General features: G+C 44.6%; 1 protein-coding gene across 2 annotated transcripts in view; it reads right to left on the bottom strand.

Moving 5' to 3' along the window:
- Positions 1-22591, bottom strand: part of LOC121618093 (formin-like) — a 38927-nt gene that overhangs the window by 2051 nt on the left and 14285 nt on the right. The window contains exons 6-16 of one of the 2 annotated variants that reach the window (XM_041953368.1): positions 22066-22153; positions 18665-18726; positions 18308-18396; positions 17474-17603; positions 17230-17376; positions 17089-17148; positions 16875-16995; positions 10905-10997; positions 6519-6570; positions 1639-1788; positions 56-137 (exon numbers count right to left, since the gene is read on the bottom strand). In XM_041953368.1, the coding sequence (XP_041809302.1) occupies positions 56-137; positions 1639-1788; positions 6519-6570; positions 10905-10997; positions 16875-16995; positions 17089-17148; positions 17230-17376; positions 17474-17603; positions 18308-18396; positions 18665-18726; positions 22066-22153 (1074 nt within the window). Of the gene's footprint in view, positions 1-55; positions 138-1638; positions 1789-6518; positions 6571-10904; positions 10998-16874; positions 17149-17229; positions 17377-17473; positions 17604-18307; positions 18397-18664; positions 18727-22065; positions 22154-22591 lie in introns of both variants that reach the window. The other variant, XM_041953367.1, reaches the window with a different exon arrangement.

Below are 22591 nucleotides of genomic sequence, written 5' to 3'. Positions count from 1 at the left end.
GCGCCGACACTTTCAGGAAATTCCATTTCTCTGCTGTATGCAGATCAGTTCTTACCAGACTGTTGGCATTGATCTTCTTGGTTTCAACTCTCTTCTCTGCTGTGATCTTCTTGATGTTTTCTTGAGCTTCCTTCAACCTATGAAAAAAAAGAGAGGATTTGAAACTTGTGGACTCTTTAAAACTAGACATTGAAAGCTTTGGAACTAAATCATGAAAACAGCACTTCTGAACACAATATAAAGTCACAAGCCTCTCATCACTGTGACCCCATGAAGCTGTTTGTAAGTGAAAGACATTTAAGTATCTCCCTGGGGCACCCTGTGACACGCTATGTAGAGTCGTACACACCTACACATCTACACACACACACACACACCCCGTCAGGAGTTTGCGGTCAGTGAAAGCCCCATAAGTGAGACGCAGTAGAGACTGACAGTGGGTTGATGAGATAATGAGGCAGCCTTTAAAAAACACTTGGCTTTTATGAGTGCGCAAGCAGTATTTAAAATAAAGTTAATTGTACATAAGCACAATCAGCTGTGAGTAACGTGAGATGCGATTACCTAGTAAACAATTAAGAGAGAGAGCACATGGATCCATGGCAGTGCTGTGAGATCCTCGACTCCTCCATCTCACAGGGAGAGGGAAGATGGTCAGATCGCAGCGGCCGGGAGTCAAAGTGTGGGGGACACTAAATGAACGAGGGACGTTCACCACGACTAGTTTCCCTGATGTTTGACAGTTTAAAGAAGTTTACACTGAGACTAGTCGACTACTCTAAAAGTAAGAAAACGCTCATGGTGTATAAGAGCCATTTGAAACCATTAATCACATTCTCCAAATTATATTTTAAATGAAGCTGCAGTTCCGTTGTCATCTCTGCACGTGCAGCGCTGCTGCCCTTTGGGCTGCACGTCCAGCATCATTACAGTGTTTATCAGTTCTCCCATAACGTGCTGCCTTTAACGGCCACAGGCCCCCGTCCACCCGCTAGTAAAGCCAGGCGGCCGCCAGGAGGGTCTGCCGTCCCCTCAGTGGAATGCCCCCCCAACACGACGCCTCAGGTCAGAGGAAGCATCATAAATTCAGGCCCCAGTGCTTCAGACGGAGGGCCGAGGCCTGGGCCACTCCTGTCCAGTCTTTGATGGCCTTCCTCTCCGCTTTAATTCCAAGCAACGGCACATCAGCCTTGTATAATTAGCGCTAATTTGACGCGATGTCTCGAAGTCGCTGAGCACCTATCTGAAGGTGATGCAGACAAGAAGAGGATGAGATACTTAAACCTCAGTTTGGTGGCTCAGTTTGTGTTTTGCAGGGTTGGGATACATCCACTGACCGAGAAACAAGATACTTTAGCATGTTTCATGATATCAAGCTTTACAGAAGATATCAGTTGGGGTTCTGTGACCATTAAACTTGGCACTATACTTTCATTAAGTTGGGGACTAAAAAGAGGCACATTAAAAAAAGGATGGTCTAATTCTATGCAGCAGCAACCCAACTGCAACTTTTGTTAGAAGCTGTCTTTCAAACTTTAGAAAGCTCCCATGGACTTTATACAGTAGTACTCCTCCTGTCTTCATGTGTCTTTGACAGAGAAATTAAGAATGGAACATCCCCACCAGAGTCCAGCTCACCTCTCCTTGGAGATGTTCTTGTTTTGTCGTATCCAGGTGTTCTTGAAGTCGTTGCAAAACTCGTACCAAAGCATGAAAACATAGCTCGGGGTCACCTCTTTCTCCCCGGACTTTGGCTTCACCCCAAAGTAGTTCACCGTGTCCTGGAAACTGCAGGGCAAAACAGAGCAGAGGCACAAACAGGGTTGTCTTATCACGCATAAACACTAATAAAGAATCTCGGACATAAATAATCGTGTGCTGCAGAGAACTACTCTGGATTTACAAGTCAAAGTTAGAAACAGCGAGGTCAAAAAGTGCAAGGAAGCTAAGGTGTGCACTTCCAAGAAGCACAGACAAAAAAACCCAGTCCAACACAGAGACAGCGCACACAGAAAATGATGGATGTCGAGTCAGGCGGAGAGGCGAGAAACAGAGCTGGAAGGAGAGTGTCCACCCTGCTGGGCCACGGGGGAGAGCCAGTAGCGGTGGCTCCATTATCACATTGACCTCCACAGCCTGCAGGGGAAAGGCTGCCAGAGGAGACGGAGACAGCCAAGAACAGGCTGCCGCTCCTCCAGACACAGCAACGCATGCACCAGCACACACTCCTACAGCTCCAGAAACGTATTTACCGGCAATCAGAAATGTGAATATATGATACATGCACACGTGAGTCCACTCCGGAAGGTGTGCACGCATGAAAAAAAAAAACATAGGGACGCATCAGATTTATGTGAATAAACAGATTTTCTGTTCACTGGGACAGACTGCAGCACCTCCTCGGCCTAATTCAATTGTCACCAAATTTGAACTCTTTGCAAGGCTCTTAGCAGCACACACAAGGCATGAAAAGCAGCCTTCTGCTTCAGATTCCCTCCCTAACCCAAAACATGAAAGACATTTTCTAGCCCAGCCTGTCAAAGGGTTGATAAAAGGGGGGCTATGATTCAAGGGATGCTCCCTGTCCCATTGACACCCAGATAGGCTCTGACCTCCAGATGCTAGGTGGCTTTTTGCGACGCTAATCGAAGACATGTTCATTCGGAGGGAAATGGTGCAATATGCTGCCCAGACGGCCAGCTAAAAGCTGGGAAAAAAAGCCTGCTTCCCATTTCCCAGTGATGCGTCATTTTGCTGGGATGCTCACAAAAAGGAGAGCGCTGTAGATCATCCTGTACGCTACAAAAGAAATCACAGGCTCTGGGATGTTTAGATTCACCAAACAGACCTTCCGTCCCGGGTAGCTTTGTTGCAGCCGGCCTGGTCTGGCATGATGAACGGGGTCTCTCCTCCATCAGCTCCTCTGCTGACCCTGGGTCATCATGTCAAAGCATGCACAAATCAAGCAACGGTGCTTTTTGCCCTCCTGAGCATATGCAACAAGGAGATACACAACGCTTCACTCAAAACAGATGCAAAAACCTTCACACATGCGAGTATACCTACGAGACATAAACAAAATCAAGCAGACCTTTGTTCGTTTGCGAGCGCAGAACAGTTACACATGCACACAAACACACACTTCTGTAATCCATGCTATGATGCCATTGCCGTGAGAGGGTTTACTGCGGCACCCGCAGCCGGCATTCCTCACTGACAGCTATAAAAAAAAGACCCATTACAAAACCATGAGCAGCCGTGAGAATGAGGGAAATATTTGGACAGGCAACTCCGCATTCCTTTGTTTCCCCAGTCAAAAGATTATGGAAGTAAACTCCATGTTGTTGGCTGATTCAGCAGAGGCACAACGTCACTTTGTGCCCTTGTCGTCACACAATACCCGAGCACAATGATAAACCAACTGGCATCTATGAAACCATAACTGTATGGTGACTGAGGAGGCAGTTGGGCCAAGTGAAATTGAGCATGATGTGGGAGAAGTGAACTTAATGAGACGGAACGGAGGACAGAACCAGAAAACCTCAGTGGAACCCAAACATGAAGCAGCCAAATTAGGGCTGCATGTTGAGGAAAAGGAAGCGCCACGGATGAGCCACATGGCCCAAATAACTTACACAAATAACTACAAAGTAAATAATAAACAACCACAAAAAGTTAAAAACAACCAGAAATGAGCTTGATCAAGATATTATTTTCATTAGAATGATTCTGGTGATTTACAATAAAATAAATATCTCAACTCATGGAGGTTTACTCAAATGTTCAATCATGAACAATCTGTGATTAAAATGACACAAAATTAGCAAAATTGTGTGACAGATTTTGTCAGATGTAATGCACATGGACGGACATCAACTGAATTCCTTTATATGTGACTGTACATTTGCCATTAACATTAGTTATGTATCAATACTGGTAATAAGACCCTACAGGCACACTAGCAGCTATTTAAGGCAGAGCTACATGCTAACGTTAGCATTGCAACATGCTCACAATGACAATGACTATGCTAGCATGTTGATTTCTAGCAGGTCAATCATTCGTACCATGCTCACATCTTAGTTTAGCATGTTAGCATCCTAACATTTGCTAATTAGCACTAAACACAAAGTAAAGCAGAGGCTGATGGGATTGTCATTAGTTTCGCTGATGTTTGTTCACAAAGTACAGCGCAAGTTAAAAGTTTGACCTCATGATGGTGCAAGATAAGTTATTAACCCTGAGGAGAGCTTGAATATTTCATAGCAATCAACTCAGTGGTTCAGTTTGGATCAAAGTTGGGGATTGATGGACCATTTGAGATCCATGGAGCCACGCGGCTAACAGCTAAAAATGATCAGGGTTATTTATGTTTGATCCTAGTGCCAATGTAATACTTGAGTTTCTGTACTAAGACTAAAACAATACATTTTTTGAATTACTTACTTTGAGGAATCTAAACATGCCTTTCTATGAATATTCTTTATTTGTAAAAAAAAACCAAAACAAAACAGAAACCGAACTTCACAACACAAGCAGCTGTACTAAAACTCCAAACGCCAAAGTCTAATTTATATCAGAAATCATTTGTCTGATCAAATAGTGAAGTCATTTTTATTCATATAGCCCAAAATCCAAAATCTTAATAACTTAATAATAAATAAAGAGAATGAGTCTGACCAGACATTCAGCTCCAACTTTCAGTGCTTCATACCAGAGCTAAAACAATTAATTGACTTGTTGATTGACAGAAATCTATTAATCACCAACTATTCTGATAATTGATTCATTGTTTTGTGGAAAGTATTTTCTGTTAAATTCTTCTGCAGTTATGAATTGAACATCAATGTGAAGTGTTTCTGGAAATTGTGACTAAAACATTTTATAGACCAACAGATTAATCAAGAAAATAACTGGCAGACTAATCGATTATGAAAACAATGGTTAGTTATTTAGCAATAATCCTGTCCATCAAAATCCTGGTGCTGATTCATATTGCCCAGTCCTCCTCACTGGCTGACTTTGACTCGCAGGTGTCTAAACTCACTGACTCCGCATGAGGCCGAGGCATTAGGTAGCACTAAGGATGTGTTGTCTATTTCCTTTATTAACGGCGAGCCATAAAGTGCGGCGGCCGCCGCCGCTGTTGTGTGCATTTGTGCGAGGATCCCTCATCCAGCGCAGATGTGAGAGCCCACCCAGGGCCCAGTGAGCCCACTGACGCCCATATTCATCAACAGCGTGTCACTTTTACGAGGTGGCTCTGTGGGAACCTGAGAAAGAGCCCCCACCCTCCTCCTCCTCCTCCCTCCTGCTCCACCTAGCGCCAGTCGGCCAGCCCCCTCTTTAGATGAAATTAAAGGAAAACTTCATTAAAGGCAAAGGTGCTGTCAGCTGCGGGGCCCTTTTGATCAATATTCCCCTCCAAGTTCAGCGCCTTCATTACAGTGGTGTCACTCACGCACAAGAGGGTGGAGACACACACACACACACACACACACACACACACACTCACACACGTCAGTCCAGTTCAGAGGATAGAGAGATCACTACATGGCGAGGGCGGGGCTGAGGGGCCAGGACAGAGAGCGAGAGGTGCGGTAGTCCCTCAGCGATTCTCTTGGCTTAAAAACAGGAACATGAAGCAGAACAGTTTGGAACCATTCACTGAGTTATAGTTTTGTCCAAAGCAATCAACTTCCTAATTGTTTATAGTCTCCATTTTCCTGCGTCCGGCGTCTTTCACTTTCTCCTTTATGTGCGTTCATGATTTATTTTGGAAGTGGGAGCATTACGATATAAAGCAAACAATTCTGCTCTCTATCCAAACAAGGCAAAAATAATCTATTTGCTTTGTTTGTCTGCTCCACCATCTTTTTCCAATATGAAATGTTCCAGATATGATTTCTACTCGGACGGCGAGCGCAGCGGCTGCCAGTGCGTCTTGTGCCTATAAATCAGATGCCTCCCAGAAAACTCTCGGGAGTCTTCTGCAGAAAACATGGCAGATAAGAATGAACTGCAAGGGAGGAAGCACGAGGCGCTCAGGCTTAAAGTACAGCACGCTGCAAGTTAGGTGTGTGTGGAAATCCAAGGTTTCCGCCGTGTAGGCGTCTCGTTTACTCGTCTTTAAGACAAATTACACATGGCCTAGACGTGAGCACAGGTGTATAAATACTTTAAATACTGCATATATAAAATGGAGCTCAATCTGTCAAAATAAATCTCTTCCAAATCATGCCTAACAGTTCCTGTCCAGCAGAAGTCGGTCTGCAATTTCAGTATTTCTCAACAAGGCAGGAACCTCATCAGCTGGTGCCAATAATTGTATACAACTATACAAATAAGAGGCATTAGTGCTTTCAGATACCAGCTTTGTTATCTATGTGAAGCATGCTAAAACTCCCTTGTTGTGGGATGAATCCATTGGAAAGAATACACATTTTCTATCCAAAGTGACCTTTCATTCATAATCTTAAATACATCTCAGCGTGCAGCCGTTAAGGTTGGTCTCCTACCTTTTCTGTGCTGCATTGAGTCGGTCCTCTTCGGCTGCGTGCTCCTTTTGAGCTGTAGAAAAAGAGACAAAAAAAAATAAAAAGTTGTTATTTTATTTAGTTATTTCCACTCTCAGCCACTGACAGCTGATCTAAGAGCACAGGCGGAGTCCAGAGGGGGGCGCTGTGTTCATTAGCCATCCTCAGAGTTGCCAACTGAGCAGAAAAGAAGAAGAAGAAGTGCTCTGGTTTGAGATGTGACTGACGCAGCGAGCGTGTTGTCCAAGTCACAGTTAGGCACATTGTAAAGTTTGACGTGCCTGTATGTGTTGACGCATGGGAGCGTGAGCCTGTGACGGCCGGGCTTGGGACGGGGTGTGTTTGCAGAGGGTCTGTGTGTGTGTGTGTGTGTGTGTGTGTGTGTGTGTGGACATACATGTGCGTGTTGTGAGCAGAGCTGAAGCAGGGGCGCAGGGTTGAGCAGAGAGGCTTGGGAACTGGAGGCTCCTGTGGACTCCTGCCATGTAAAAGTGTCTAAATGCAAGGCAGATGTGTGCGGCGGGCCAGGCCGAGGTGCAAGAATTTATCTAGGGCCAGAGAGTGCCTGTGATCTCAGATTTATTGCATTTTTCCAGATTCATCCTTTTTACAATGATGGGGGACCTTTCCTACTTGAAGATTTAAGAGCGGGAAGTCTCCAAAAAATTGTTCAAAGGCAGGTTTGGGGGTCTTTTGGGAGAAGGTGAGCTTAAGCCTCCGACCAACCACCCTTTTACTTTTTTTTTTTTTTTTACATGTATGTGGGCAAGGGGCCTGAGGTACACCTAATGAAGGGAGGTTGTGGCCATGTCTGGGATAGAGGGAGGAGGGGGGAAGAGCAGAGGGGCCGTGACCAATGGCGTTAGTCTCAGTGGGGGTCAGGCTGGCGCCTGAGGTACCCCTCTGGTGCGACTGTGCAGAGGTGGCACAGGAGCCGAGAGGCTGGGAGAGAGAGAGAGAGAGAGAGAGAGAGAGAGAGAGAGAAAGAGAGGGAGAGAGAGAGAGGGAGGATGTGTGAAGTTTCTCTTCCTCTGCTCCCCGTGTAAACATGAAACCAGTAGTCGCTAACTAGAAAGTTATGAGATGTGCATGCTGAGAGGGACAATAAATTAGGGCTTTAAAACTCTGACACACTTTTGCAAACTGCAGCTACACCTAGCAGCTAGATAACAACGAGATGGAGGGCAGCGTGAGAGGGATGCTGAGGACCGGAGGATCCCTCTCCATCTGAACACAGACGCAGCTCAAAGGCTTCATCGAAAACAGGCTCCTCGGACAGTCGTTATCTGCAGATTCTACTCGGCCTACGTAATTCCAGGTCATCCGAACGAGAGGAGCTCCGGTTGCTGGGGTCTGACTCACTGACAACAAAGAAAGTGCAAGGATGTGATGAGACACAGGTATTTCCTAAGAGGGCCGGTGGACTGAGACTTGCACGAGCTGAGATTAAAAGCAGGAATTTGTTTTCAATTAGACATGGCTAGTATTCACAACCCGCAAAATATGCCCGTCAGAGCATCCCCAGAGGTTTCAAAGAGCTCCTATTAAAAGGGAAACAAAAAGGTGGTAGATTAGATGTTGAAACCACCACAGTCTTTTTTTTTTTTTAAATGAACGTTAGATAGAAGAGAAATACATTGCGGGGAAGATTTTCTGTACAAAAGGCAGGACATTAACAGCACGTATATAATAAGAGAACAAAGATTTTAGAGGGTGGGGAGGACTTGGCTCCAAACCAGAGCAAAAGCAGCAACGGGACAAGCAGAGGAGCAGCCTCGCAAGAGAATGGATCACCGGGTCTCGGAGGTATTCCCTGTTAGATCTGGGAGAGATCACACAGGCGAGTTTAAGAGGCAGAGCGCAGGGCGTTCGGGTTCAGCTGCAGGCCCTGCTGTGAACTCCTCCGCAGGCACGGTTATGGGTCGGTGCAACTCAGAAACACAACTCTCAGCACAAAGTTTTCATCTGTTCATTCACTGGTACACTTTGATCCTCTTGCATGAGTAAGAAGTTACACTCCACGGCACGCATTTCGAGGCTTCTAATGATCAATCCCCCGACGCCGCTTCTTAATTTCAATATGCGAATATCACGTGTGAAACACATGCATTCGCGGTCAGCCTCCTGAGCGTTTACCTGGGCGAGAAATTCACTCATCTGCTGATGAGTCAGAGTTTAAGAGCCTCAGACGCTCTTTGATGTGAGGGCTGTTGCTCTGTTTTGCCTTTTGAAGTCATGGAATCATCACGAACGATGATTACACAGCGCTCCTCCTAACGCACGGGCAACACAGCTCGAGGAATTCTGTTTATGAAAGCGAGGTTTACAAGTATTCCACTGGAAAGTTTATGTTCAAGATGTGCCTTCGCAAAAAAGAAAAAAAAAACAAAAAAAAAACTGATGCCGTTTTGAAGCCCGTGGCAACCACAGCGGTTTTAAAAGCTTTCAAATAATCTGTGATACTGAGCACTCAGATAGAGTTAAGGTGGATGAACCAACTAGAACGCTGTCATGGCACATTTCTCTTTCGAGCATACAGACTATAGCGAGCAATAATAAACATCATTTCAAGAAGGGTAATGCAACTTCCCACAAGTTTTCACTCTGCGCCGCAAACACATGGCTCCAATCTCCCTGTGAGATGCTTCGTCTGCCTCTTTATGATAAGACTGAGTCTATTGTTTCGCCACTCCGCGTAGTAACGCAGGCAATTAGCGCTTTAATGAAGGCTTGTCCTTGTGTGAGAGGCACACTTTCCTCATCGCTGAGACTTGGAGGAGATGTTTCAGAGACGCACTCCATGGAGACGTACTTGTAAAGGGTTTCTCACAAATTACTAAAACCACATATTATCACTTGCCTCTGGTGGTGTCCAGTCCAGTCTAGTTTTGAGTCTAATTTTTTTGGGAGCCTGCCTGCACGCTGATACAGTGGAGGTGAACAGAATTTTGTTTGTGGTCCCGACAGCTTTGATTTATTACATTTAAACCTGCCAACAGGAGGACCATCTCGGCTGTCTTGTGGTTGAAGTTGTTGACCATATTACTGAAATATCCCCAGTTTAAGACCTTCATACTTATCTCTCTCAGTGGTGGCACAAAGACAGTGAATTCTCTTGAAATGCTTGTATTCTGATGTAAAATCTGGAGTTTATCAACAGAAAACCCTCCGGACGGAGAGCAAGCGTGTGGATTCCAAACCTCCACATGACCACATTTATTCACCCAGGCACAACTGAATCAAGTGATATGACAGCGGGAGGAAGAGATGGAGCCATCTGTGGCAAACTAAGATGCCTTAATGGCATTCGCTCGGATGCAGAGGAAGGTTTGTGTATAATAAAGCTTCGGTGAATCAAACGTAGAGCAGCGTATGGGTGTCTAATGGCCAGCATGGACCATCACTTTAATGATAAGAGCCCCATAACTCAGGGAAATGTGCACACGGCCACTTTCATTAATTAACCAACCAAAGCATTACATTCTCGCACTCAACCGCTTGCTTCCTGCAGGAGAAAAGTAATGAAGGTTGGAATGGACTACTATTAGTACTAGCTTCTAGCACTATAATGTAGGATGGGAAGGAAGCGAGCAGGACCAGCGTCTGGGTCAGGAAGGGGACACACGGCAAGATGTTCGGAGTGTGTCGGGGAAGCTCCACTCCCGCCCCGGTGGTCCCCAGGCCTGATCCGCTGAGGCCGGCCAGTCTTTACAAGGCCGCAGCCAGAGATGTCCCGCCAGCTTTATGGCAGCCGAGAGTACATGGGAACCATGTTAGAGGCAATGTGATCCCTTCTACAGGCCTGTAGACTCCTGTCCCCTTGCTGTCTTACAGCGCGCCAAGACGCCCTCTCCCAGCAAGAACAAACACACAGACACACACACACGCACTAAAAGGCAGAATCTGCACCACCTAGCTGACTGTCTGACACGGCAAAAAAACATAATTACACCTTCCTCTTTTTAAAAGGTGCCGTGCTGTGTGTCCGGGTAGAGACGGGGGCTTTTCTAGCTCTGTACACTCGCTTTCATGACCATCTCCTCGGCTGTAAATCCTCCGCCCAAATGAATGTTTCATCTTTGATGAGGGCAAATATTGGTGAGAATTGTTTCTGCATCACGTGAGAATTGTTTCTGCATCACGTGCATTAATTCCTGTTTGTATGAAATCTGTAAAATGATTCATCTTCTAAATATTAGCTAGACAATTAAAGGGACATTTATTTCCATAAGTTTTGAATAAAAAAAAAGTAAAACTGCAAAGTCAAGAGAGTGAAAAATGACATGTTTACAACCAACAAACCTCCTGTTGCCACGATGTTTCCGTGTCTCCAGTTTTGCCGTAGATAAAAATCGCAGCTTGACTCACCTGCACAGATAAATCCTTCCATCTTCTCCTTGAAGGGCTGGAGGTGTTCCTCTGATGAGTCAGCACACACCTTCTGCACGGCTTTCTCACACGCTGGCAGAGAGAGCAGAAAAGAGGACGGAGGGAAATTATATAACAGGCAGAAGTGCCTCCTGATAAAGGGAGTGGAAATAAATAAAATAATTAAAAATGAATTAAGAACACGGTGAAGTGAAACACCGGGAAATCAGGTTCATCAAGATGTGGTGAGGAGAAAGACAAGATCAAACAAGCTTGGGCTGACAGGCTAACAGATATAACTTTATACCTCAGTCCCAAAATAAGTAAAAGCATTTTGTGTTCTATATTCTATATTGTTATTAACCTTTCTTTCTGTAATTGTAAATTGAGCATTGAAATTCGATGGAAAGCATTGGAAAGCCACACTCTTCTTGTTCAATGAACTGAAAATGGCACAGCAATGGAAGGGGAGACAAAACTGGCTTGAACACAATGATTGAAAAGGAAATTTTATGTATTCAATTTGATTTTTAAACAAAAAAAACCCTGTTTTGTTTGAGTTATTACGTCTTTCTTCCCCTCAATCTCCTCGTTTCAACTGGTACTATTGGTGCAGAGCATCTCGTGGTTTACAAATCAGTAACACTTGACTGTTGTTTTACATGCTGTTGCTGTTTCTGATGTCTTAATATTGTACATGTGGGTGCAGCAGATGTGTTTGCTGTTTGCGGATGGGTTTTCCGTGCGGCGCCAAATGACCCAACTCACACGAGCTCGGGGGAAACAGCCGTGACTGAGCGCGTTCCAGCCGAACCTTCCCCATTTCCTCTCAACTGTAAGCCTGGGTTACTATGCGCGCACAGACGCCTGGTGCAAGAACTTTGGCACATTCTTCCAACCTGTAAGTCATTAATGGCTGCAATAAATACCTTTGCTTGCTTATGACTGCATAGCGAAGTAGTTCTGCAACACAACAAGAGCATTAACAGGTCTGGCCGCTGTCTCACTTTGCCGCGTCGCGGCTCTTACGTCCGAGTTTGGCTCTTGTGTGTTTGCATGTGGAGCCGCTGCACCTGTAGCTCTGTAAACCCGGTGTATTACATCTTTTATTTATTGGCTGTCTTAATAAATCAGACAGGAAACACGACGTCTGAGCATTAAAACCAAAGAGTAACTAGGTACAGCCTCACAGTCTGGATTCCAGGACACTCTGTGGATGGTGAGAGCCAGCAGTTATCAAAATAAGAAACAGAAATCAGCAACCATACAAACATGACAACCAAAATATCCTGTTTGGACAAACCACGTTTCCTTACCAGAAATCCCCCAACTCAAAAGGACCCATTAAAACAGTGTTCAAAACAGCAAGTCTACAATTTAGAGGCGGCTCTCTTCCAAATGTGGTCCAGACAGCAAAGGCCACAAAGAGGAAGCCCACAAAAACACAGCAGCTGTAAAGAATAAAGACTAAAAGCTCGTGTTTGAGAGATCGTCTTGGAGTGACATTACATTTTTTACAGGATTAGTGCATTCAAATGGAGGATTCTCAAATGATTCAGACCATGTATCAGGTTAGCCAAAAGATTTCCAGGGACTTTGCTTGAAATATGAAAAATTCTTTCTTGGTCACAAATAAAGCCAACATGTGTGTCAATGGAGCAGTGAGTGTTGATGTGTTTTTGCTCTTTTGCACAAACATTCCCACAAACTTTGAAAGAGAAATCAGAGTCAGCGAAAGAGAAAAGTGGGGTTATATTCTCCTGCTTTTATGACTTACATTGATGTAAAAGCATTTTAAAGTCAAGTATTTTAAAATAAGGTATTTAAAAGTCTGAATTAAATGTTTGTATTTGAGTAATTGTGCAGATTCCCTTTTGCAGCTTTGATGAGCTGCATAAATATGGAGAAAATAAATAAAAACTAAACAAAAATTGTGTCCTTAGTTCATGTGGGCTTATCAGCTATTACTTTGTTTCGTGAATTTTCATTGTGTGTATTTCTTAACATTTGGACCAAGTGTGGTCTTTAGTAGCAAAACAAACACGAGCTCATGGATCTAGCTATAAAAACCCAAAGAAATTATACAGTGAGTCGTAACATTTCAACACCTAAAAGTACTTTATATACGACTGAGTAGAGCAGCCTCTGATATCAAGTGTAAAAGTATAATTACAAAACCGATGTTTTTTAGAATTTAGAATTTAAAGAAAAATTAAAGACTTATAAAACCTAAAAAAGAACAGCTGAGAAACTGAGATGAACAGTTTTTATATGGCCAATCAAACCTGAGTCTGATACAAAGATATCAAAACGACCTATTAAACTTGGCATATATGCACAACACAATATGCCAAATGCAAATCATAGATTGCCTTGATTAACGTAAGGCTTGATTAAAAATTGATTTCTATGTTGACAAAATTAATAATTTAATAACACACACTGTATTACGCCTATTGTTAATCATCACAATAACCTCTCTGTTTGTAGCCAGTGAGGAAACACAAAGCAGAGCTGACACCAACAGTTACACTACAGTGTTGACCCTCAGCGCTCTGTCCAGTCATGCAGCCACAGAGGACTGGTTTCCCACCACAGACAGACGGGATCATGACGGGACCACAGCAGCCTTCTTTAAAGCTCGTCCGTCTTTGGAACTGGGGGCGCTAATGTATTCTCAATCAAATCACTGAACAGAGGGCTGTGAATTTCTGTGCGGCGAGAAGTCATTTGTAAACCCAGCGACCAGAGCCGCAGGTACAGCTGGCCGCACCATGGGAATAAACGGACTGAGTCCGAGCTGACATCCCGAGGCACTCAACACTTACAAACATGTATGTATATCTCCAGAGGAATCACTGGCCGATCCATCATATCCGAATGGGAGTCGTCTTGCTCTTGTGTAATGTGAGGTAACATGACAACAAGCTGCGGGGGAGTGAACGGGAAGAAAAACAAACAAGAAAGCCAGAGTTACCCTGTGCGGTTTGCAAAACGGGTGACTTTGATGTCAATATGTACTTATGATTTTACCACAGCAAGCCAGAGCCCCCACTGCAGCTACCGGGAACTCACGGCGCACCAAGACAATGCACGACTGTGTGTGTGGACAAGAGAAAATGCTTCCACGGTGGATGGGGAGCCACAAGATGAGGGAACGAGCTTTTTCTTGAATGTTTCTGTCTCAGACGTGGCCACAACGCGCCACCTCCTGTCTCTGTAGCTCTGGATGATTATTTAACACTGAGGGAGTAAACTAGTGTTCAGAGAAACACGAGATAAAACGCAGCTGATTCTATTCTTTGTCCTCATGCAAATCATTGTTAAAAATGATTGGTTTGCAGCTCCAACTCATGCAATAATTTGTTACATTTCTTTAACTAAGTTCTACAAACATCTGCATGTGAAATCAGATGGTGAACATCTTAAGCCCTGTTTATAAACTAAAGTAAATAAAAGATTTTTGGAGAAAATCTCTTGACTTTTTTACCTTTCACCAGCGGTTAAACCAGTACAGCACTCCGGTCCTGGCATATTCTACTTATTTATACCTGAAAAAGTGAATTATCTCACTGATCATGAATTACCCCCAAACACAGCAGACTGTCAGACTTCCATCTCCCCTTTCTATGGGATTAAGCCTCCTATTCCCCCTTACTGGGGCCAGCCAGGATGCTGCCTCCGCAGGTAAAGGTGAGACACTCTCTTCCATTTCCACTCCTCATAAATCAATGAATTTTCATCAAACTATAATCTTTCTCTGGAATTTTTGCACCAGGATACAGTGCTGACAGGTAGAAACATCAGGAAGGACCAATATTAACATTTGGATGCAGGGAGCATCACAATCACTACCTCTTATTCACAGCATCTCTTTTAATACAAGCTTAATACATTAGGAGTCTATATCATGTTGTACTGTTAACTAAAAACAGTTTTGATTAACATTTTTATAAACTATAACAAAAAATGTGGACAGATTTGATTCATAATTAATATTAATGATGGTACAATCGGTTCTGACTTTTCTTGAATCACCATTTGCAACCAGTCGATGACAAGCACCTCCGAATGTAGCATTACTTTTGTCTCATTCGGTCTGGCAACTGTACTTCAGCGCGCTGACTTCACACATGCCGTTCCGAGCAGAACCTCCGTCGTAAAACAGAGCTCAGGCTAAAGGCCCTGCCTGAACCTGACATTAAAGGCCATTTAAAATCAGGACACTGTCTGATTTGCCACAGTGATGAATGCCTAACCTGGGCCAGGCCTTCTGTGAAACACTAAACTCCCCTGAGCAGCAAATGAGCTCTGACTGTTTCTTTTTATTTGATCCTATTTCATTCGGTAGCGTCCCTGCCTCGCTGTCCAGTCTAATTACGCGGCAGGTAAAAGGATCTTTACGCAGGTACCCACGGGTTAATCTGGACAAGTTTGATCAGCAAATCCTTGTGATAGGGTGCGCAGGATTATAAAGATAAACTTCGGTTTGAGTGCTGGGTTCCTGAGGTAACTGCACTAGATACATGACAGAAACAGAACAGAAGGTATTTGTCTTCATGGTAGCTGAGAGTCCTACAGTAGGTTCAGCTCCTTGTGGCCTCCCACTCGTCACTCTCTCCCTCAGAGGAGCACAGAGAGAGGTCAGCACCCTCTCCCCAAACAGGAAGCCCCATCAAAAGAGGATCATGTTTCTGCACAAGCCGGACGGTGACCTGCTCCTGAGCATCGCCGATGATTTGATGCTGCGAGCACACACGCAGCAAAGGAACAAAGCGCCACGCTTGCAAACACATGTGCCAGTTTAAATACAGTATGCTGAGGTTTGTACGAGAGAGGCACACATTGATGTGCACGGAGAAAACGTGTCGGCGGCGGAGGCTAAGCTAGGAGAGGTGAATGTCTGACTGCTAGAAGCAAGTCTCCTGACCTTTGACCTGAGCCTGGAGGGCAAGACACTGCAGTCGCCACCTCAGGATCAGGTGAGGGGCAGGCGGCCTCGCTCGTCTCAGTCCAACAGTGAGAGTGAGCCAAAGTGTGAAAGCCAGTTAGCCTCTCCGTGTCAGACACAATTCACAATGTGGAGGAAAGTAATCTGTGTTAGCTTCATAATTAAGACCACTTGCTTTCTTTAGGCTGGTTTATAATAGCCAGGCATAAATATTTATTCCTGCCGGCTGCAGAGGATAAAAATGGTGGGAGTCAGAGGTGGAGCTCACCAAACATCCAGAATTCAACACTCGCCCTGTGATGCTAATACCCTCAAGGACTACTGTGCCAGACTGTGCTGCAGCAGAGATCAAATACGAGGGCCCTTATGCTGCATTTATTGTCTTCAGGTCTTCCATTTTTCCTAATAAATGAGTGACAGCTTGAGGTGGGTCTGGGTACTTTAGTAGACTCTTTGTATTTTTCCCCCGGGTCAGAGAGGAGAGGGCTTTAACAGCGATCTAAAAAACGTAGGGGAGAGCTGCGGAGCATATCTAATTGCTTTCATATGCCGTATTATTGGTTGATTTAAATAACCACAGACACCAGGGGCACTTGGGGGCATCGCCTTTAACCTCCCCATGGCCCTGGCCAAGACTGACTGGCTGGCTGACTGACGGACTGGCTCGGCGCCCACGATTACTTTTTTATCCATCGATTCTCACCCTGATGCTTCCTCAGTGAGACAGATTTTTTTGGATTTTACTCCTGCTTTTAAGTGCTCTACGATGACATAAGATGCAATATTTCACAAACTGGGAAAAGCTGACCTCAGGCCATCCAAGGTCCTGAATACACCCACGACTGCACGAGATGTACATTTAAACTGCTCTGGTGAAAAACGGTAATGCATTCAAATATGGTGAGTGAATCACTATGAAACAACGATGACCCAAGCAATAAAATGCAATGGGGTGTGCATGTTCAGCCCTGATGCCTACAAGGAAAATAAATGTACTTATACAACAGAGCACGTCCTACCAGTCAGATCTTTCTTCAGCTTCCGCATGTCCTTGGTGAGATCCTCAAACTTCACCTGAGCGGCCTGGAAGAAATCCTGAGGCTCGAGCAGAGGGAACACACTCTTGTCTGTGCCGGCATGCTGGGACAGTGGAGCAAACGTAACAGTAGATAAGCGATGAGCAACAGATGCTTTAAACGTGTCAAACTTTGAATTTAATTGACAGCGCCTTACCTTGTCAAAATTACGCAGGTAGTACAAAACAACATAATCCACCAGATTCATGTGATTGTCCTGAGGAAGAAACAGTTGATGATTAAGGTCATATTTACCAGGAAATCACAGCTGAGTGTAAGATTAGAAGTGGTGAGTTACCCTGCTCTTGACATCCTTTAGTTTGGGGAGAATCTCCAGCCCAAAACCATCCGCCTGACCTCTTGTCCTGTTCCCTCCGTTCATATAGTTCCCAAAGGCCAGAACAAGACCCATTACATCCCGCAATTGATTACACTCTAAAAGATTCTGACACACACACACACACACACGCAGGGCCTTGTGTTAGTTCAGGTAGCTTATTGAAACTTTTCTGAAGCAGTGTGTGCTGACGTGATGTTCTTACTTTGCAGACATTCGAGATGGCGTCCACCTTGCGACAGATGGAGGAGATTGTATCGAGGAATACTGACTGGAAGATGATGCAGTGGGCTCGGCCCGCGAAGTTGGGAATCTGGGAGAGCTCGTACAGAAACCTGGAAAACAAAAGGGGACGAGGAGGAGGAGGGAGAGAATTGGGTGTGATGTGTTATGACAGAATTAAACAAAATGTCTAACAGGAAGAACTATTTTGGGGCCTTGGCAGGGCGTGCTTTCCCCCGGCCGATGTTGCAGTTCACAGGGAGGCAGGCAGCTGATAGTCATGAGCGGCGCTGCTCGGCTGGGTTTGAAAGGTGCACGGGGTCGGGTGGAGGGAGAGCGGCGAGCGGCGCTCAGGGATTGATCAAAGGTAGCTCTGGCCTGATGCGGGACGACTTGTGTAAACAGTGCCGTGTCAGAGGGGAGCGGAGCGGTAACATCCTGTGTGATTAGGCCCTGCTGATGGAGGGAGACACTGAGTAGGGACGACTCGGGCAGTCGTAGTGACAGATCTGGTCAAACATGGAAATAGGAAGGCCAGGCTGAGCGGCACCGCTAGGTCCAGACCTCGTTAACTGGCCCTGACTACTTAACCCTGACAGGAACTACAGAACTACTGAAGCAATGTCCATTAATGCATATTAATAACATACGCAAACCGATAGAACACTGTATAAAAATTAAAGACTCTAAGAGTCAAAAACCCATTTAATTTCTCTGATAAATACAATACAGGCAAGTTTCTAATGATTAATGAATGTATTGTTTTCTTTGTGGAGTATTGTAAATATTGTGGACCTTTTGGAGGAAGTGATCTTACTGTTCAGGCTTGTCCAGCAGTTTCATTTCATCTTCTTTCGACTTCTCATAATGTCTCATTATCTTGTCCATCTCATCACTGGTGGCCCTCTACAAAGACACACAACACAAAGTCCAAAATCAAGAATATATCAATACAGCTAAATATGTGCAGACAGAGAATGACACAGAAATCTGAGTGCAAGATGCTGAACAGTGACAAAATATTTGCACTGACAAAAGGCTACATACTGTACTGTAGCAATAAAAATAATAAGGTTTCCTCTATTTTCTTTAAAGCTGTCAGATGGTTTTACAGCCTTATGTCTCCACTTTCTTTTATTACCGTAGATTAGATTACCCGCTCCTTCATACTTACATTTTCATATAAAGCCTCGATAGTCTCCAAATCCACCACAGAGTTGTCCACAGTCAGAACAGCTGGAACAGTAAAGATATTCATTGTAAGCAGTCAGTCTTCTAAATGGATAAGATCTTGGCCGAAGCATGTTGCCTTTTAAGTGCCGCCAGCGCTTGAAGAACAAACTTGTTTTTGCGACAGGGACATAAACTCATACTACCCCTGTGATTTTGTTCAACTTTGGTTTATACAACATTATATCTGTGACAAACTAGATGTCAAAACCAGGAAAAAGAGGCAATATTTGACCAAAAGCAGGGTGCTACTTGTGTCTACGCTGCACCAACAACCTTAATCATTCAATTCACTTCATTCAATTAAAGTGTAGTGGAATTATCCACCTAATTTAGAATATTAGGTTGAGGCGGTGGGCCAGGAGTGTGGCCAGGCTGTGGGGAATATATAAGTGGGGCAGACTGGGTGTGAGACCACAGATTTCCTCTCCTCTGGAGAAAGCAGACTGGGGGAGGATGCCCCTCGCTGCAGCTCAAAACGAAAAGCCTGAAAGTGCTTAACCTCTGGGCCCACAGCTAGAACCACCACAGCAGACGGTAACGGCTCTTTCAGTGAGGCAGGAGAAGGTGAGCCAAGTGAGAAACGGAGGATGCAGGAGGAGATAAAAGCAAGAGGGAGAGGAGAGAGAGAAAAGAGGTAAATAAAGGCTGGGTGAAATCATGATTTAGACACCAAAAGACTGACAAATAATGCTTAAAAAGAAGGAACTTTTGGTTGCAGGCTGCATGTTTGTTTAGCTCGACTCACACAGTAAAAACTGAAGCGCGCAGGGAAGGAAGAATGTCGAGGACGGCACAAAAAGAGAAAGTGACTCCTGTTCTGTGTCTGAGAGGTGTCACAGGTTTATGGCTTAGTGAGGGAGGAGGGGAGGAGGACAAGATGGGAGGGGTGGCTCCAGTGCTGCTGGATCAGCTGACAGTTGTCTGGTTGGTGTCATACTGAGGACGGCTGCACACCACCGATTGCTCTCAAATCACTCACTCAATGTGACCAACAGCCACTGTAGTTAAGTGACAATGACGTGAGATGACGAAGAGAAATGTCACAAACTGACATCAGTAATGTTAGACAAGTTGCAAAATCCAGCCTAAGGTTGTTAACGTTTCATTAGCTTCTTAACATAAAAACATTCAAGCAGGAAACTGGGCGACTTCTGCTAAATAATTGCCACTGTGACCACAAGTGACAATTACACAATGACAGTAATGCAGTGTAACAGGAGCCCAAACGGAGAAAAGTCACTAACTGACTTCAGTAATGTCAGACACATCGGAAAATAACAGCCACCGTGGCCACGAGTGACAAATGGCTGATGATGGATGATGTTACATGATAAAAGGCTTTGAAACAGTATGAAAAGGTCATTTAAGGGTCAAAAATGAGTTAAATTACAAAAGGATGTAATTTATTTGTAATGAATTAAACTTTAATTTTGCAAGCAGAGGAATATGTTATTTCATGTTTAAAAGTATAGCCTAATCGGCATACAATGCATAGTAATGTATAATGTAGGCTATAGCCTCTCTTTAAAAATTCTTATCTTGTTGTAAACAACGATTAAAATCTAACACTAAGGAATTAGAATTTTCGAAAAAAAAAGTTTCAGGTAGAGAAACATGTTTATAAAATGTAAAAAGTGCATTTCTTTGATATCAGTCCCATGTATCATGTGTTCTGTACTGTCACAGGTAAATGCAACAATTTTAACACAGCCCTAGTCTTTTCAATCACTCACTGCTTCCAGCTAACAAGGTAATACTCTGCATTCTGGTTCCCAGCTGTTCCTGTTGCAGAGAAGCTGTCAATGTGGTCCGAATGTCTGGATCAGAGAGAGCGCTGGAGGTCCATTTCCTACATCTTATTAGAGTGGATTATTCAGTCCCTCAGCCATGCAGCCGTCAATCACACACCAAAGGGGGGCCTGCTCCAGTGTGCACAGGAGCACTCTGATCCGAGGGGGAGCCGGATATCTCTCCACACCGACAGATCAAAGCCTGCCTGCCAACCGCCTCACACCCTCTCCTTCCACTTTTCACTCATCGGCTTTGGTGTGGAAGGGCATGTGTGGTGTGCGAACGTGTGTGTGTGTGTGTGTTTGTGTGCGTGTGGTGAGGTGGTGTGTGGGGGAGATCCTCCCTTTGCCCTTGAACCATGGTGGCCCCTGAGGTCCCCCAGTCACCCGGGCGGGTGCAGTTGACCCCCTCTCTCCCTGAACCAGAGTCCTAGCTCCTCTACTCCCCTCTCTCCCTCCCTAGTAGCTCTAATTACATTACATGTCCCATGTCCTTTTAATTTGGCAACAAAGGAGAGGCAAGCAGGCGAGGCCAGGGACCGGAGCCCTTAGAAGTGCTTATTAAGGTGCTGTCCTTCATTGTCAGATTCAAATTGTTAATTTCACATACACCTCCCATTAAAGCGCAAGGAAGCAGCCTCACGCTGGGTGTGAGCAGGCTTTTTTTTTACCAAACCGCCCCTACAAACTGACACTGGAACAGAGAGAAAGGGACTAAAGGGAAAGGGGAAAAAAATCTAAACAAAATGGGCGTCCTGGTGCTCTGTGCTGTTTGGCTTGTGTTTGAGGTGGTTTTATGTGGTAGCACAGTGTCTGCTAACTGTGGAAGGTGGTTTTGTACATGCTTAGATCATTAGTGGGGTGTCAGTCCCATTAGGCTTGTGGAAACCGTCACTGGCTACAATAAACAGATCTGCTGGCCGCATGCTCAGACTAGCAGGCGGCAGGCACTCTCCGCCACAGTCCCAGGACAGGACCAATTCCTGGCCCATCTACGCTGTCCCCAACACATATATTATGTGTCTACACACAAATACAGCCACTCCAACACACACATGCCTGCATTTTTCCGTAACCAAGCATGTAATCAATCCACGCAGCTCTTCAAATGAAGGCGGTGGCAATTTGATTTTAACCAGCGCAGGGATTTCAGGCGGCCTGACAGAAAAACTGACAGGCTGCTTTCATCCCAGTGTTGCCATCTTCACATTTTGACAAATCGGGGCATTTTCTTTCCCACTGTGGTAACTGGAAAGATCATCCATGTTCCACTTGAAACACAAACGAATCCAGCAAAAAAAAAAAAAAAAAAAAAGTCTCTGGTTACAAATTAGTAGCTGTCAAGAGGTCGGAAATTATTCTCTGCTGCAGGGCTCGCTATCTCATCTCTAAAAATAACTCCATCTGCATTTCATCAGGACTCATCCTCAATTTATTGTTAAATGGGACTGTAAATTCAGTTTATTGCTGCTGAATCTAAATGAGAGCTCCTTCCTTGAAAGACATTCAAGTGATATCATGGTGTGGACTGACATCAGAAAATACTTTTCACCTTGTTGAATGTCCTTCATCTCCAGATGCAGGCTCGACAGGAGGATGCCAACTGCTTGTGAACGCTTCCCATCCAGCAGCTTGATAATCTGGAAAGTAGAATGCATCAATTCACATTGTTAAGATGCAAAATTATTAGTGGGATTCAGTGTAAAATCCACAGTGAGCTTTTCAGTTACGGCTTAAATGGACTAATTGTCTTATCTTACATAATTTAGTACGTTGGTGGTTTAATAATATTATTGTTAATTGCTTCACAGACCTCTCTAATGTGGCTTTGTATCTTTAGTATCATCGGTCATATTATTCAAACACTGACAAAACAAATTAAGGAACAGATGGCGAATAAAACGTTGATTCCTGCGTTGAGAGGCCGGCTGTGGAGGCAGATGATGGATGATGAGCGAGGCAGAGCCGCAGTTAGTCCAAGTAGCCTGGGAATGATCTGGATTGACCCAAACGACCACACTTATCAACACGCAATGTCATAACCCATCATCATGATGCCAACGACACAAACAGGCGGG

The sequence above is a fragment of the Chelmon rostratus genome, chromosome 15 (assembly GCF_017976325.1).
Source record: "Chelmon rostratus isolate fCheRos1 chromosome 15, fCheRos1.pri, whole genome shotgun sequence".
In the NCBI taxonomy this organism is placed as follows: Eukaryota; Metazoa; Chordata; class Actinopteri; order Chaetodontiformes; family Chaetodontidae; genus Chelmon; species Chelmon rostratus.
Note: the sequence above shows the minus strand (reverse complement) of the source record. Positions and strands in the feature narration are given on the sequence as shown.